The sequence below is a fragment of the Beta vulgaris genome, chromosome 7 (assembly GCF_026745355.1).
Source record: "Beta vulgaris subsp. vulgaris cultivar EL10 chromosome 7, EL10.2, whole genome shotgun sequence".
NCBI classification, from domain to species: Eukaryota; Viridiplantae; Streptophyta; class Magnoliopsida; order Caryophyllales; family Amaranthaceae; genus Beta; species Beta vulgaris.
The window spans coordinates 42,544,753-42,561,517 of NC_079208.1; the positions used below are offsets into that span (position 1 = coordinate 42,544,753).

General features: G+C 37.0%; 1 protein-coding gene and 1 non-coding gene across 2 annotated transcripts; one reads left to right on the top strand and one right to left on the bottom strand.

Moving 5' to 3' along the window:
- Positions 1-14,521: 14,521 nt before the first annotated feature.
- Positions 14,522-14,628, bottom strand: LOC125492204 (small nucleolar RNA R71). Its single transcript, XR_007268648.1, has one exon. It is a non-coding gene; the product is annotated as a small nucleolar RNA R71 (small nucleolar RNA).
- An 820-nt stretch (positions 14,629-15,448) lies between these two features.
- On the top strand, positions 15,449-16,543 carry LOC130589547 (uncharacterized). Its single transcript, XM_057390829.1, has one exon. The coding sequence runs from the start codon at positions 15,449-15,451 to the stop codon at positions 16,541-16,543; it is 1,095 nt and encodes a 364-aa protein (XP_057246812.1).
- Positions 16,544-16,765: the final 222 nt, after the last annotated feature.

Genomic DNA, 16,765 nt, shown 5'->3' on the forward strand with positions numbered 1-16,765 from the left:
TGGACAAGGTCGTTAGATCCTTAGCCTCCTGAATAGCAGTCACCTTGGGCAGCCATTTACCTGTCAAACTTCTCAAGATCTTTCTCACCAAATCTTCATTAGTAAAGTTCTTTCCAAGAGATTTAAGTTCATTGATAATTGCATGAAACGAGTAAACATATCTCTTATATTTTCATCTCGGTTCATATCAAAAGTTTCATATTTAGACATAAGCATATCAACTTTAGATCTCCTGACTTCACTAGTGCCTTCATAGGCTAATTCTAGGGTTTCCCATATTTCCTTAGCAGTAGAGCATGCTAAGATATGGCTTACCTCATTATCAGCAATACCTTGTTGAAGTAGACATGGCCTTTGCATTCTTCTCGAGATCTTCAGATCTGTAGTAGTGTACTCACTCTCCTTCTTCTCTGTTCCATCTGAATTGTTAGCCACCTTCTTTGGCCATTCTTGATGATCATCCAGCACTCATAGTCTGTGCCAATGATCAGATTTCTCATGCAATTTTTCCACCAAGGATAGTTGGTTCCATTGAACTTTGGCAGCCTTGATCCTCCGAGTCCACTGGTCATTTCTTGAGTAGTCATTATGTCTTCCTTCTCTAGGTGTTACCCTTTCAAGAAGTTAGGCTCTGATACAAATTGTAGTACAATGATACTCAAGAGGGGGTGAATTGATTTGTCCGAATGTTGTATATTTTCGATTATAGTAAGAACAGTAAAGGAACAGTTCTCTAGCAGCGGAATAAAAGCAATGAATAAACACACAAGGATTTAACGAGTTCGACTTCTAATAAGTCTACGTCCTCCACTCACTCACTCTTTTATTAATCAACTCAGAATAACAAAAGAATTACACTCAATCACTTATGCACCTATGCACAAGATGATTCCGATCCCCAACTTCCACCTATGGAAGTTCGACCCAACCACCAACTATGATGGTTCAAATGAAGTTGATCCCCGATCAACTTCCTCAGCAAACTGAACTCAAATTTGCTCACTTACAACAAGTTTTCTCTCAAGAACAAACAGCCTTACACGCTTAGAATGAGAGTAGTTTAAGATCTATGTGGAATTCGGGTTTATGCTTAGATTTGAGAGTTCAACAGATGAAATGCTTTTGCTTAGAGTATTCTGAAAATATGCGTGCAAAAGCTTAAGGTTTGTGTGCTAGCCAAACCCCTCAAATAAGCCTTTGGTAAGTAAATGTTACATGATATTATGAGAGTATATTTTCCTCAAAAATATGGAAATTATTCCAAGGAAAATATACTCAGTAATATCATATAACACACTTACCATACTTAAGAAATCTTGCTCACACAACAAACCATGCATCCGTGTATTTTGAAAATCAATTTTGCGCGGAAAGAAAACTTTCCTAAAATACGAACGCATGAAGTAAATCCTAGAGGATTGGTTCAGATCTGTTCCCAGACTGTTTCAATCAACCAAATTTTACTTGTAGTTGTGTATGACAAATAACCGAGGTTTCTTGTCATCCACAACTAGCTCATGTCTCTAGTTTCAAACCTTTATAGTGCATTAAAACCTTTATACCACTTACATTGCATCTAAGACCTAAATGCTACACTCTTGATCTTGGTCTTCATGCAATTCTTCAAGACTTGGCTTCACTAGCTTCGTCTTTCTATCCATTGAACTTGTACTTTGGCACCTACACATGCAAATAGAAACATGCATGCAATATAATAGTTCAATGTGGTTTGTCATCACTCAAAACTCAAAACAGGGAACTCAACAGCAGACTAGGTACATCTTAATCTGCTCGATTTTGTTGATTTCTTGTTTTACTTTACAGATTAGGGTTTATCAATTTCATGAGAATTGGAAAATAAATTGCAATTTCACTTGTTAGGGGTTTGAAAATTGGGTAAAAGATTTTCTTGATTTTCTTTGAGTAACAAACAGGCAGGCACAAAAAGATTATTTCTGTTTATAGAAGAAGTGAATTTATCAAGAAATAATTTGATTGGATAGCGGTTACTCTGGCAGCAAAAGAAGAGATTTGTTATAGTAGGCTAGTAGCTAGTATGGACTACAGAGTACATACTAAAAAAAAATACTACCTCCACCCTTAAAAAATCTTCCCTCTCTCACACTTTTCACTATTTACATATATCAATTTGACTATTGTTCGTAAATTATACGTAAGAAAAATTATATATAATCATGTGTGATCTTATTAAATTCGTCTTAATATGAATTTTATAAATATTTACTTTATAATTTTTACAAATACATAATTAGATATATTAGTGTCGAAAGTTTTATATTAGTGTCGAAAGTTTTATAAATTATTGAATGATCCTCCCATGCTACTTTCAATTTCACACATGCAAATGTAAAACTTTCGACACAAATGTATCTAATTATGCATTTGTAAAAATTATAAAGTAAATATTTATGAAATTCATATTAAGACGAATTTAATAAGATCACACATGATTATATATAATTTTCTTACGTATAATTTACGAATAATAGTTAAAGTGATATATGTAAATAGTGAAAAGTGTGAGAGAGGGAAGATTTTTTGAGGGTGGAGGTAGTATTTTTTTTAGTATGTACTATGTAGTCCGTACTAGCTACTAGCCTACTATAACAAATCTCTTCTTTTGCTGCCAGAATAACCGCTATCCAATCAAATTATTTCTTGATAAATTCACTTCTTCTATAAACAAAAAAAATCTTTCTATGCCTGCCTGTTCGTTACTCCAAGAAAATCAAGAAAATCTTTCAAGAAATAAGTATATAAATTAGAATTGTTATAAATGTTAATTTTGTTGTTGTACTTTGATTTGGGTGTTATTGGTGTTTGAAAATTGAAATGGCATTATATTTGAATTGGGCATTATCAATGTTAATGTTGATTTTGTTGATTATATTTTATGGTCTATGGCAAATTGGCAGCATGTTTCATTAGGATTTCTCTCGCTAAATGTCAGGTGAGTTTTTTTTGTTTGTTTGAAATTCAGTTTCATTGGTTTAGTTTTGAGTTTTTATATTTTGTTGATGTAGAATTGTAATGAAATGTTCTATGCAGGAAACATGTGTCTTTTGGAACGTTGTCCACAACTACTATCTTACTGGCCCTATCAGTCCCGTAATGTAAATTATGATGGTGTTTAATCTTTTGTCATTTGGTCACTCATCTAAGACAATTTAAGGAATTATTACATTAGTAATTAGTTGTAGAGGTCCTTGCTGCAAAGAAAAGTGTTGTTGTGACTACTTTTCTAGGTTGTTATATCAAAATAGTGGTTTTTATGTGGAATTGTAACTTGGCTAATAGATTTACAGTGGCTAAATGCCTAAATTTATTGTTTTTAATTTATAATTATTATATGTATTATTGTTAATTTAATATAATTTGTTATAGTGGCTTATTGGTGAATGATGATTGTGACGCTATGAGCTTTGGATTAGCTTTGAAGGTTTGATTGATTGTGTTCGGGTAATGCACTTAAACTCTTGTTTTAGGATTTTTAGAATTGGACCTATCATGTGAAGTTTTCGGAGAGGCCATGAATGAGCCTTTGGTTTTATGTGTTTTACGTGCTGGTGGAATTAGTTGGAGATGGATATGATTTCCCTCTAATGTGAAATTATTTGGTATATATGCATAATGCGTTGATATGAGATTAAATTTGATTAGTTTAAGTGAATTTGATTGATATGTTTGACAAATTCATGAATTATCATGTATGGATGTGCGTATCCGAACCCGTACCCGTCTGTGTGCAACCTAGTCGGTAGTGACCCACTATTCATAAATTTTTGGATCCGCCACTATGTGCAGGCACCAAGTCAAAGAAGTGGTCCAGGGAGGTTTCTCTGTAACATCCCAACCTCTAATCGTCGTTGTTAAGTTAATTAATCGATTATTAGCAGTGGAACCTAGATAGTCAGCGCGTTACTGCGGCACTTTCCATTAGGAAAATACGAGGCAACATAAACTCGTAAACTTAAACATATTATAAATTAAATATAATATGGATCAAACATTAGTCTTGATTAATAGAAACTTAGATACTAATCAGATCATGAAATTAACTTAAATTAAAACCATGAAAGTCTACATAAGTCTAGATATTACATTACTCCGCACTGCTACGCCATCCCATTATCACCATCGGTACCTAAAACATAAGACAAAATGTCGTGAGCCAAGGCTCAGTAACATACTACTCTAACAACGTAAATTGGTTTCAATTCATTTTATTTATAAACAGGGAGGAGAGAATAAGTAAAACTATTTCACAAACATATAATATTATATGATCTTCTTTATCATGTTCATCATCGTAATTCATATAATTTGGTAACTTGGCTAGTACAACAGAAGAAGGGATGTCTCCCAGAACATAGTAACATCGTAAACGCGAGGTAGCCACCCGAGGATAATAGCCCTCACTAAATCGGAGGTGTTTATCCCAATGGGAGGTACGTGCACGACCTAGGATAATGGGATACTTGCCAAGGATCGTCTTTCACTGAATTTATCATGTTTTATTTCTTTTAAGCATATCATACTCATCATGAATAGTTATATTCTTTCATTTCATCCATAACATCATATCATCATAATCATCATAAAACATTTCATTTCCCGCAATCCATATATATGTAAAACATAATATTAATCATGATCATAAAACATACTTCGAAAGGGAATGCGGGTGTTAGTAGTAGACCTTACATGATCCTGCTTAACAACCTTGATAGCCGGTGAAAGCTAAGGCTTGTAACATCCTTTATTCTTTCTTATTTATTCAAGAATAATTTTATTAATGAAAGTTTCATTGTTATTTCCCTAGGAACACTACAAGAGGGGGGGTGAATTGTAGGTGTAGAAATAAACGTAACTTTTTGCGGAAATTAAAACTTAAACGAATAAACAAGCTAAAGGAACACAAGGGATTTTTACGAGGAAAAACTTCTTGGGCCCAACAAGAAGAAACAACCTCGACCACTAGGGATTTTAAACTCAACACTTTCACTAATTAGGCCAAACAACTTTGTTACAACCTAATTCTAACTCGAGCCACACCTTGAGTTCCTAAACTCAAGTTCCTGAGCCACTGTTCCCTTAACAGCAGTTCCTCTCAACTTCACTCGAAGTTTTCCACATACAAGCTTCACTCAAAGCCTTTCTCTTACAGAACTTCACTCAAAGTTCCCTTACCCCAAAAACCAAAATACAATTGATCGAAATAAGCTTAGTGGAATTAGAGTAAGAAGGCAAAGAACAAATGGCTATTATGAGAGAATGAAGGCACTGACACTTAATAAGTTAAACTCACTTAATTACTTAGTCAGACACAATTTGGAACTTATCTAGACTTCTATATTTATAGTTTAATCATGAAGAACGTGGGATTAAATGATTACATGTTTAAGTCCATTAACCCATGATGTTCCTTCCCCTAAGGAACACGTTTTCACATCATGTCCCATGATCCCATGAACTAAAATGAACGTGGATATTTAGCCATTACTCCTAAGATAATAGGAGTTCCTTGAGCTTTATCCGAAAATCAGTTTTTATAAAACTTTTTATCTTTAAAACTGAATTTTTAATCTTTAAGAAAAATATATCTTTTAAAAAATCTTTCTAAAACCGGATATTTATTTTCTTATTTTTCCGAAAAAAAAATCTTTTTCTTCAAACAGATTTTCTTTTTAAAACTGATTTTATCATTTGAAATTAGATAATAACTAATTTCCTATAATTTAGGCATGACTTACTCAATATACTTTTAACCGTTATACTTTAGCACGCCTAAGTCTAGTTCCTTTTATTAACAAGTTCCTTTAACATATTCGTTATAGTGCCACTTAGTTTGTTCCTTCAAAGGAACAAACTCTCATTCTCAAATAATCTGCCACATGTTCCTTACCATTCTTTCTTTGTTCCTTTACATTGGAACTAGAAAATAAAACGCCTAGCTTCTATTCTTCTTGATCCAATGCTTGCTCCAGTATCAACATAGAAACTTCTTTACTTAGCCTTTGAAATCCTCTCTTGACTTCTTCTTGACTTCGTATTCTCCCAGTTCCTTCATTGATACCTTAAACACCATACACTTAAATAATTCATTAGTTCACTACTTAGTTTGTTCCTTTGTCATTATCAAAACTAGGGTTCAACAATTTCCCCCTTTTTGATGATGACAACAAAGGTACAAACTAAGGAAAATAACAAATAATATAAGTGAATGATAATAAAAAACATAAAGAAGAAAATGAAAAATAAAACACAATTATGTGAGTAACTGAATTTTGATTTTTCATTTACCTTAACCTATTTTTGATTTTTCATTTACCTTATCCATTTTTAATTTTATTTTTCATTTTTCAATTTTTTCAAGTTATGTACAGTTTGTTCCTTAAACATTTTCCCCCTTTGTCATCCTCAAAAAGAATAGCTTGCATGTATTGATGAATTGATTTAACACCTTAAGACCAATATACAAGCACCATTGGTGGTTAAGTTAGAAATCAAAGAGTAAACTTGCTCAAACATCAATCACATAATACTAGCCATTCCAAGGAAGAAATTATGCAAATCATTTAGAAACAAGACAATATAGCAAAAGTCATTGATTATATAGCACTTGTTCCATAACAAAACAAAGAAAGAAAAAAAAAGGATAAACAAAAGTTGTGTTCCTTAAGAAAGAAACAGAACAACACAAAAAAAAAACTAAGAAAGGGAAGGGGAATGGTGTTCCTCTACAACTTCTTCTTCAACCACATCCTCTAATTTCTATCACCACCCCATGTTGATCCAACCTGTTCCTTCAACTCCTCCAAGGCACGGGCCATAGAGTCCATCTTCTTTTGTTGCGCAACCACGTATCACTCAAGTCTTCATAAGACTTACATTATATCAGTTTTGGCATCCAAAGTCCAATGAAGATGATTTAAAATTTATCATATGTTGAGCAGGAAGACAACTTCATTAACCCAGTTAGCATCATCCGGAGTTTCCTGTTCCTTACCCTTGGAACTGAGGCAGATGGGGATTTTGTGAGGAACTGGAGGGGTTGATGGAAGGTTCATCTGTTCCAGGAATGGAAATAGAAGGTGAAGGGTGATAAATGGGAGGAAGGAATGGTGGTGTGGTGGAAGAGTTGTGGAGGTGGAAGCAAAAGGATTTGGTCCTTTTATTTCATCCTTCAACTGTTCAAACGTGGAAGGAACAGAGAAGGAGGAGGGGAAATGGAGGCAGTGTGTGAAAGGAACAGAGAGTTTGGAGATGTGAGGGTGAGTAGGTTCCTTGAGAGTGAGGGTTCCTGTTCCTCATTATCCGAAAGGACTAATGGAGAGTCCTGTTGGAAGGAACAAAATGGAGCAATTTTTAGCGAGTGCTCTTCCTCACCTCTGAGGAACAGAATTTAGGCTTAGTGGCAATGTGTTTGCGCCTCTTAGGTTTTGGTTCCTCCGGTTTAGGAACAGGTTCATCCAAGATAACATCATTTCTTCTCTTCTAAGTCATTAGGCATTTTCTTTTTTTGAGGAACTTGGAACCATTCTCCTTGATGAGACCCTTCTTGGACAGACAACCAAGTCCATTTAGGTCTTCTCATTAAATGTTCCCTTGTTTGACCCTATGTGGTCCAACCAGTAAGTCTTACTTCAAAGTGATGAAGTAGAGAAGTTATCAAGCACCGTACCAATACACATTTTCTCAATCAGTGAGTTAAGATGTTGAATGAAGAGGGAAGGGAAATTGATTTGATGTGGTGGTCCAAGCAAAACATGTAACACATATCCAGGAGACCCACTTCTTTCCTCTTTTCAGTTCGAGGAATGAGTGCTCTCTAACCAAATTAAATAGTACTTTGTGTAGGGAAGAGAGTAGATTATGGTTAGTTTGTTTTGGCCAGCAGTTCCTCCAAAATATTCTAAGATTTTGTCTTGAGGAAAATTCGGAAAAGAAACAGTTCCTTTCCGTTTAAAAGTACAAATCAGTTCCTTTGCAAGGAACTTCCCATACTTTCCTAAGTGGCTTGATTAAACCTTATTTTCTTTCCTCTAACCTCAGTTGTGCAATTCCATTAGTATTAACAAATTTGCACAAATTCATCCATAGCTAAGGAACAAGAGCATTATTAAAGGCGAATTCAAACAAGAATTCCATGTCTTGTTCCTTTAGAATGGAGGTTAATTCTGAAATTCAACTTTATTTGCCCATTCTAAATCGACGCAAAAACCCAAAACATACCTAGATTCACTTCGTTCGACCCGTTTCTTGGAAGATGAAGAAACAGTTCCTTTGGAAGGAACAGTGTGCAATTTCTTCTTCTTCCCCCTGAGATTGTTCCGGGGTTTCTTCTTCATCATCTTCCCCAATTAACTTTCTTCTACGCATACTCCTTCTAGGAGATTCTAATTGTTGTTCCTCTACGGGGGTTTCTTGAATTATGTCGGTTTCAAGGGTTTTGGTTGGAGATGAAGATTTCCATTTTTGAAGTTGGTTGTTTTTGATGTGGAAAAGGGAGATTTCTTGAAGTTTTTGCCATGATTTGAGAAGGTTTGGAGGTTTTTATGGAGTATCAAGAGGTGTGATGAAGGTTTCGGCTATTGGTGAAGATGAAGAGTTTGAGGAACACGGTTTCTATAGATGAATTGAAGAGGAGTTTTGCATGTAATAGTAATTATGACACGCGGGAAAAAATAAAGCAAATAAAAATAAAAAGAAAAGGAAAACGAAAAGATAAATAAGAATCAAGATTTAATTAAATCTGATTCCTTTTATTTTGGGATTTTTCGGATTTTTATGTGTTTTAAATTTTTGAAAGAAAATAAATACTAAGGAACTTGTGCTATAGGAACAACTAAGCTACATATCAATGTCCTTCATATCATGCATGTTTCTTAACCTTAGGAACAGTAAGGGGAGTATTATGTGACATTTGTGAGTTGTTTAATTTCTTTGAATTCATGTTTATGTTTTGCAGCACTTCAATTTGCAATGGTCTTAGGCAATTAAACACAATTATTTTAACACACAAAGTCACTCAAATTGATTCAAACATGAGGAATGATATAGGAACAATTACTTAAATTTTATTAACCTAACTCAAGCCTTAATTTTTCATATCTATCCTTTGAAAGGCTTAGTTGATATCAGCAATCTGATTTCAGTTTGACAAAACTCAAGTTTTATCAAACCTTTTTCAACATTTTCTCTTAAAAAGTGATGTCTGATATGTATATGCTTACTCTAGAATGATGCACTGGATCTTTAGATATACTGATTGCACTTGTATTGTCACAATAAATAGGAACACATTCAAAGTTTATTCCATAGTCACTAAGTTGTTTTATCCAAAGCATTTGAGAGCAACATGCAGCAGCTGCTACATATTCTGCTTCAGTGATGGATAAAGCAACTGTGTTTTGTTTCTTGGTACTCCAAGAAACTAAACTATGACTAAGGAATTGTGCCATACCTGAGGTGCTTTTCCTATTTACAAGATCTCCAGCATAATCTGCATCTGCATATCCTTTTAGTTCGAATGTATCACTTCTTGGATAGTAGAGTCCAAGATCATCTGTTCCTTTAAGATATCTAAGAATTCTCTTTACAGTAGTAAGGTGAGACTCCTTTGGATTTGCTTGAAATCTTTGGATATGTCGCTGATTATGAGTTCCACAGGATGTGATTTTTGTAATCTCCAAGGTTTTGGTTGAAACTCTCTTATAGGAACATGTTGTTCCTCATGAGTTCCTTGAGTAGATGAGGAACTCTGCTCAGTTGTTCCTCTGTTAGCCTCGTGGACTCAGTTCCTTCATTTGAGGAACAGGAGCATCTTCTCCTCTTGAGGAACAGGAACATCATTGATGTCATTATTTTTAAATTCCTCGTTCCTTTCCTCTTTCACTTCTTCTTCTTCTTGTGAATTTGCGTTCCTTGTATTGGTTGTGCTAACCCTATCTCATAGTCATCAACCTGTATACTTGGATTATATTTGTCAGATTCATCAAAGATTACTGAATGCTTTCTTCAACACACATAGTTCTTTTGTTATATACTCTATAAGCTTTACTATGTGAGGAGTATCCTAAAAATGTTGCTTCATCACTCCTTGCATCAAATTTTCCAAGATTATCTTTTCCATTATTATGCACATAACATTTGCACCAAATGTTCTAAAATATGTGATATTTGGTTTCTTTCCAAATAAAGTTCATAAGGAGTTTTATTAATGATAGGTCTCATCATGGCTCGATTTATTATGTGACAAGCAGTATTAACAGCTTCAGCCCAAAAGTTCCTTGGAAGTTCACTAGCAATTCAACATGGTTCTAGACATTTCCTCCAAAGTTCTATTTTTCCTTTCTACAACACCATTTTGTTGTGGTGTTCTAGGGGCAGAAAATTATGATCAGGCCATTATCTCTGCTTAAGTCATCAAATTTATAATTTTCGAATTCCTTGCCATGATCGATCTAATGTGCATTATTTTATGCCACTTAGTTTTGAACTCTTTTAGCAAAGAAAGGAACTCATCATAAGTTTCATCTTTACTAGTGAGAAAAATAACCCAAGTGTACCTAGAGTAGTCATCTACAATTACAAGTACATACCTCTTTCCACTTCTGCTTTGAATTCTCATGGGTCCACATAAGTCCATATGAATTAATTCTTAATGGTTTAGTGGTACTTACAATCGTTTTAGATTTGAAAGAGGATCTTACTTGCTTACCTCATGCACATGCATCACAAACTTGATCATTATGAAATTTTATGGATGGTAATCCTAAAACAAGATCTTTTGATCTAAGTTTCTCAAGTAATGAAAAGCTAGCATGTCCTAGACGCTTGTGCCAAGAAGTGAATCATCTTCAATAACACTAAGACAAGTTAAATTGATTTGAGGAACAAGGTCTAGATCCACAATATATGTGTTTCCTTTCCTTGTTCCTTCCAAGATAACCTTCTTAGTTTTAATGTTGATGATCAAGCATTTTTCTTTATCAAATTTTACAGTATTTCCTTTGTCACAAAATTGAGAAATGCTTAATAGATTATGTTTTAGACCTTCAACTAAAAATACATTTTCAATGGAGTGTAGTGGTGACTTACACCTTACCCATAGCAACTATGTTACCTTTCTTATTATCACCAAATGTTACACTTCCACCTTCATAGGTTGTGAGTGAGAGAAACTTCGTTTTGTCTCCTGTCATATGCTTGGAACAACCACTATCGAGATACCATGTGTTGTTCCCCTCACTCCAACCTGCAAAAATCAACTAGGTGTTAGTTGTAGGAACCCCATCTTTCGTGGGTTCCTATTCTTGACTAGGATTTGTTTTGACAACCCATTTTTTTTTTTGGTAATTAAAGTAATATTAAGCCCAAAACAACACATACACCTAGAGGTTAGGAGAACAACACTCTCCAAAAACCCATCACTATACTGGACACACCCAGCATTCATAGAGTTGCAAACCACTCTTGATCATTAGAGCTCACTTTACTACTCATAACTTGACTAACACGAATCTTAACAAGACTTTTCACAGCTTTGACAGTGTAATCTATAGTATGAATGACTTCATCCCAATATGCACTATTCCTGTTTTTCCAGATTAAGTAAACAACAGCAGCAATTGCAGCATTTAACACCTTTTTCCTGAATTTAGTCCCAGCATTAGGCCCTCTGATTCTTCTGTAGAGTTGCATGACACCTCTGCCATTCCAATTGAAGTTCATCCAGTTCATCACTTCTTTTAAGCACTGCTTACTGAAGTGGCAATTAAAGAATAGATGTTCCATGTTTTCTGGCTGTTGTTGGCAAAGTAGACATCTATCAGAGTCACTAACACCAATTTTGAAAAGTCTCTCCCTAGTCTCCAATCTGTCCTGGACAGCAAGCCATAGGATAAACCTATGTTTAGGAATACTGTATCTATTCCATACACTAGCAGCCCACTGTTGAGTTGTGGTTTTCCCTAGTGTGTTCACATAGTACTTCTTGATGCTAAAGGAACTCTGAGTAAGCCACTGATCATTCCCCAGCCAGTGACTTAATTCTCTTTTAGCCTTACATATACTTTTCCACGTCCAACTAGCATTGCTAGGAGCATCATAATCTCTCCAGTTTGCCTCTTTGATGTAGATGCTATTCACCCATTTAACCCAAAGATTGTCTTTCTTCTGAGCAATACTCCAGGCTAGTTTGCTAACTGCTGCTGTATTCCATTTCAAGACATCCCTTAGAGCTAACTGATAAGTGGACTTTAGGTTCACTTATTTGCATTTAGTTTAGATCATTTAGATTCATTTTAGGCCATTTAGTTTCCTTTTTTCTTTCCCTTTTCCATCTTTTCTCTTACTCTCATGTTTAGCATTTAGTTTTAGTTCATTTGCATACTATTAGGTTGCATATAGGTCATTTCATTTGCATGTGCATTCTACCCCCTCCCCCCCACCTAATGTTTTTTGGAGTGCTTTGAAGCAGAGATATGCAAGGAAGAAGCTCCAAACAGAGGAGCGGGCGCTCCTGAGGAATAGGAGCGGGCGCTCCGTCGTCGAATGAGGCTGGCAGAAAGTTGGAGCGGCCCTGGAGCGGTGCAGGAGCGGTCCTCCAAGCACTGGAGCGGGCGCTCCGTATTGGCAGGAGCGGGCGCTCCAATGCCCAGATCCCGATTCTTTTTGTTTCGTGTTTTACAACTTTGCCCTTATTTCTACGGGGTATGAAACCAATTTTGTAAGAATCTTAAGGGAGTTTAATTTTCTGAAAAATTAATTAGTTCTAATGAGGGAGAGTTTCTAGAGAGAGAAGTAGAACCTAGAGAGAGAAACTATATCTAAACTTTTGAATGTGGGTTATTTAAGCTATTTCAATGGAGTTTTGCATTTGAATATCATCCATCTTTGAGTATTTCTTCTATCTTTTCTCTTATCTGCTTTTATGTTTGTTTTATCTTGCTTTGGTATTGATTAGTAGTAATTAGTTGATGATTAGCTTATTAGATATGATTTTCACCATTATTGTTTCACCATTGTTGCTTCAAGCTTTTTATTTATCCCTTTCTATGGCTAGTGAGTAGATTAGTAGCTAGGGGAAGGGGATGACCTTGCTAACCACTGAGTTGGCCTTAAAAGTCAAGCTTGGGGGTGTACTTTTGGTGAGATTGTGTTGTCTAACTAATTTGATTGCCTTGTTTATTTGATTGATCACCATTTGAACTTGTTGTGGAAATCTAAGGTGAAGGATTGAGAAATGAAATCTTAGATAGACCTTTAGCTAGATTATAGGTTGGCTTCACCATGAGAATAGGTGTTTGACTCCCTAGGACCTCGTTTGGATCGCTATGAGTTGTGGAAATACTTGATTAACCGATTTTACCATAAGAATAGGTAAAATCGATTGATTAAGTCCTCCTAATTAGCTCGAGAGAGTAATTGGGAAGCATTTGAGCGATCGAGTCCCCTAATCGACCCTATTGAATCCCCTTGGCTTGACGATTTGGTTGATAATTTGTTAGCTGTGAATCCCCTATCCCTAGTGTCCTTTTAATATAGTTTAATTCGTATTATTTAATCTATTTGTTAGCTTCTTAGTTCCTAATTTCTTAGTTGTTCACTAATTTCAAAAACCCCCAAAAATAGGCTTAGCTCGCTAAATCACATTCGACCCTTGATTAATCTTTGCTTCCTTGTGGATTCGACCCTTTCTTACTCTATATTAGGCTAAGTTAGGTATTTAATTTGGCACGTGCAACGACCGTGTCAAATTTGGCGCCGTTGCCGGGGAAGCAACGGATTACATTGCATTGAATTGTGATTTTTGAGTCTAAGTTAACTCTATTCCCCTCCCTTTTTCCATTTTTAATTTCTTTGGTTACCGATTGGTTGCTTGCTACTTGGTGGTAAACCTTTGTGTTGCTAATATCTCCCTTTAGCTTTTGTGTTTGCATGTCAAGAAGGTTACGAAGTGATCATTTGCTTCCAATCGACCACAATCTTGAGGGCACTCTACGGGCGTTGAGGAGGATTTTTCGGGAACCAAGGGTGCTAGCTACTAGTGAGGAGCAACCGGGGGAGGTATTTGAGGAAGATCAATCCAGTTCTTCTACTTCTAGTATCATGGCGGAGGGTCCACCCCCTCCAAGAGCTTTGAGGGACTATGGTCACCCCGAAGCATTTGAGCTCAAAAGTGGGATACGAAGGCCGGCAACTACCGCTAACTTTGAGTTCTCTCCACATTTGATTAGAATGATCAAGCAAGAGCCTTATGGAGGATTTTCTCATGAGTGTCCACTTGACCATTTAGCGAACTTTCTTGAGCTTTGTGCCACGGTCAAGCAAAATAATGTTAATCAAGAGTTCGTGAGACTTAATCTTTTTCACTTCTCTCTCACGGGGAAGGCCAAGAAGTGGTTACAATCTCTTCCTCCCGATTCCTTGACTACTTGGGCGCAAGTGACGGCGGCTTTTGTTGATGAGTTTTATTCTCAAGAGAAGACTTCCGAGGCTAGGAGGAAGATCTCTAATTTCATACAAGATGAGGATGAGAGTTTGAATGAGGCATGGGATAGGTTCAAAGACCTCCGAAGATCGTGTCCGCACCATGGGTATAGTCAATGGATGTTGATGCAAAGCTTCTATGATGGGTTGCTTCCTATGACTAGAGCTAGTCTTGATTCCGGAGCGGGGGGTCAACTCACCAAACTTCCGGTTGATAACATTGAGCCCACCATAGAGGAGGTTGTGAGGCATTACTCTTGGGGAAACACAAGGTCTACAAGCAAGAAGGCTAGTGGCAAAGGGAAGTATGATGTAGATGCTATGGATCATATCCATGCCAAGCTAGACACTCTAGCTAAGAAACTCGAGAAGGTGAACTTGGCATCCCCAAGCCAACCACCTTCCCAAGCTTTCTCTTGTGAAATTTGGGGGGTACCGATCATGCAAGCTCTTATTGTGGAGGATCTACGGAACATGTTGCATGGGTTGGTGCAAGGCAAGAGGGGCCTACAAACTTCAACAACCAAGGGAGGTGGAACAACCCCTCTCAAGGATCATGGAAACACCCTCCACCACAAAATCACAACAACTACACATCCAACTTCCGACCACCCGGTTTCAACCAACCACAACAAAGACCACCCTTTGAGCCTAACCAACCAAAGCCTTCATCACTTGAGTCTACACTTCAACTTTTCCTTGCCCAACAAACCAAGACCAATACCGATAATGATAAGAAATTTGGGGATATTCACTCTTCCTTACAACAAATGCAAGCTCACAACAAAATGATTGAGACCCAACTTGCTCAAATTGCCCAACAAGTAAGCAACACCACTTCCCCTCTACTAAATTTCCAAGCCAACCCGTGATTCACGAGCATGCCAAGGCCATTACTTTGAGATCCGGAGCAAATTATGAGGGGCCTAAGATGCCTAGTGAGGTGAATGAAAGCCCGGAAGTTGAGAAAGAAGGGAGTGAAGGTGAGGTTGAGAAGCTTCTTGACGAGTTAATAGTAGAGGATGAAAGTGATGTTGTACCGAGTCAAGAGAAAGAAGTTCATGAGCAACGCAACGAGGCTAGTCAAGCGACACCCAAGACTTATGTGCCTCCGGTTCCTTTTCCTCAAAGGTTAGCTAAGAAACAACTCAATGACAAATTCATGAAGTTCTTGGAAGTCATGAAAGGACTTCAAGTGCATATCCCTTTCCTCCAAGCCATGTCTCAAATGCCTACTTATGCCAAGTTTCTTAAGGAGCTCCTCTCCAATAAGACCAAGCTCGAGGAAAGTGCTACTATTGCTTTGACCGCCGAAGTTAGTGCCGTACTTCAAAACAAGCTCCCCAAGAAGCTTGAAGATCCGGGGTCATTTTCTATTCCTTTGAAGATTGGGGACTTGGAGCCCAAGAGGGCCTTGGCGGATTTGGGGGCGAGTGTAAGTTTGATGCCCTTGTCCATAGCTAAGCAACTTAATTTTGAACTCAAGCCTACAAGGAGGGTCATTCAACTCGCCGATAGATCGGTGAAGGTTCCTATTGGAGAGTTGGAGGATGTGCCGGTCCAAGTTGGAAGGGTCTTCATCCCATGTGACTTTGTGGTTATGGAGATGGAGGAAGACTCCCAAGTCCCTCTTATACTTGGGAGGCCTTTTCTTAAAACGGCTGGGGTTCTTGTTGATATGAAACGTGATGTGCTTACATTAAGGGTAGGAGATGAAAGCATGGAGTTTGCTTTCAAGCAGTCAATGAAGTCTCCAATCATGGAAGAAGTGAAGAGAGTAGATAGTTTTGATGAGGAGGTCTTGAGTTTGAAGGGTATGAGGAATAAGAAGGACCCTTTGGAAGATGTACTTTTGGGCGAGGATTTGGAGGATAATGAGGAAGGGAAGAACTTCAAGCTTGCCATGGATACCTCTCCAACCTATTGTACCAAGGAGAAGATCGAAGCCCTTGAGGTGCCTTCACCTAAGGAGGAGAGTTCTAAGCCTCCTCCCGGTAGAGTTGAAAACTCCTTCCCCCTTCTTTAAAATATGCATTTCTTGGTGAGGGTGAGACTTACCCGGTGATGGTCAATGCTATGCTTGAAGGCACTCAACTTACTCAACTTCTTGATGTCCTTCGGGAACATAGAAGTGCCATTGGATATAGCATTGAAGATCTCAAGGGGCTAAGTCCTACCTTGTGCATGCATAGAATTCATCTTGATGACGATCATGCTTCTTCTATTGAGCCTCAAAGAAGGTTGAATC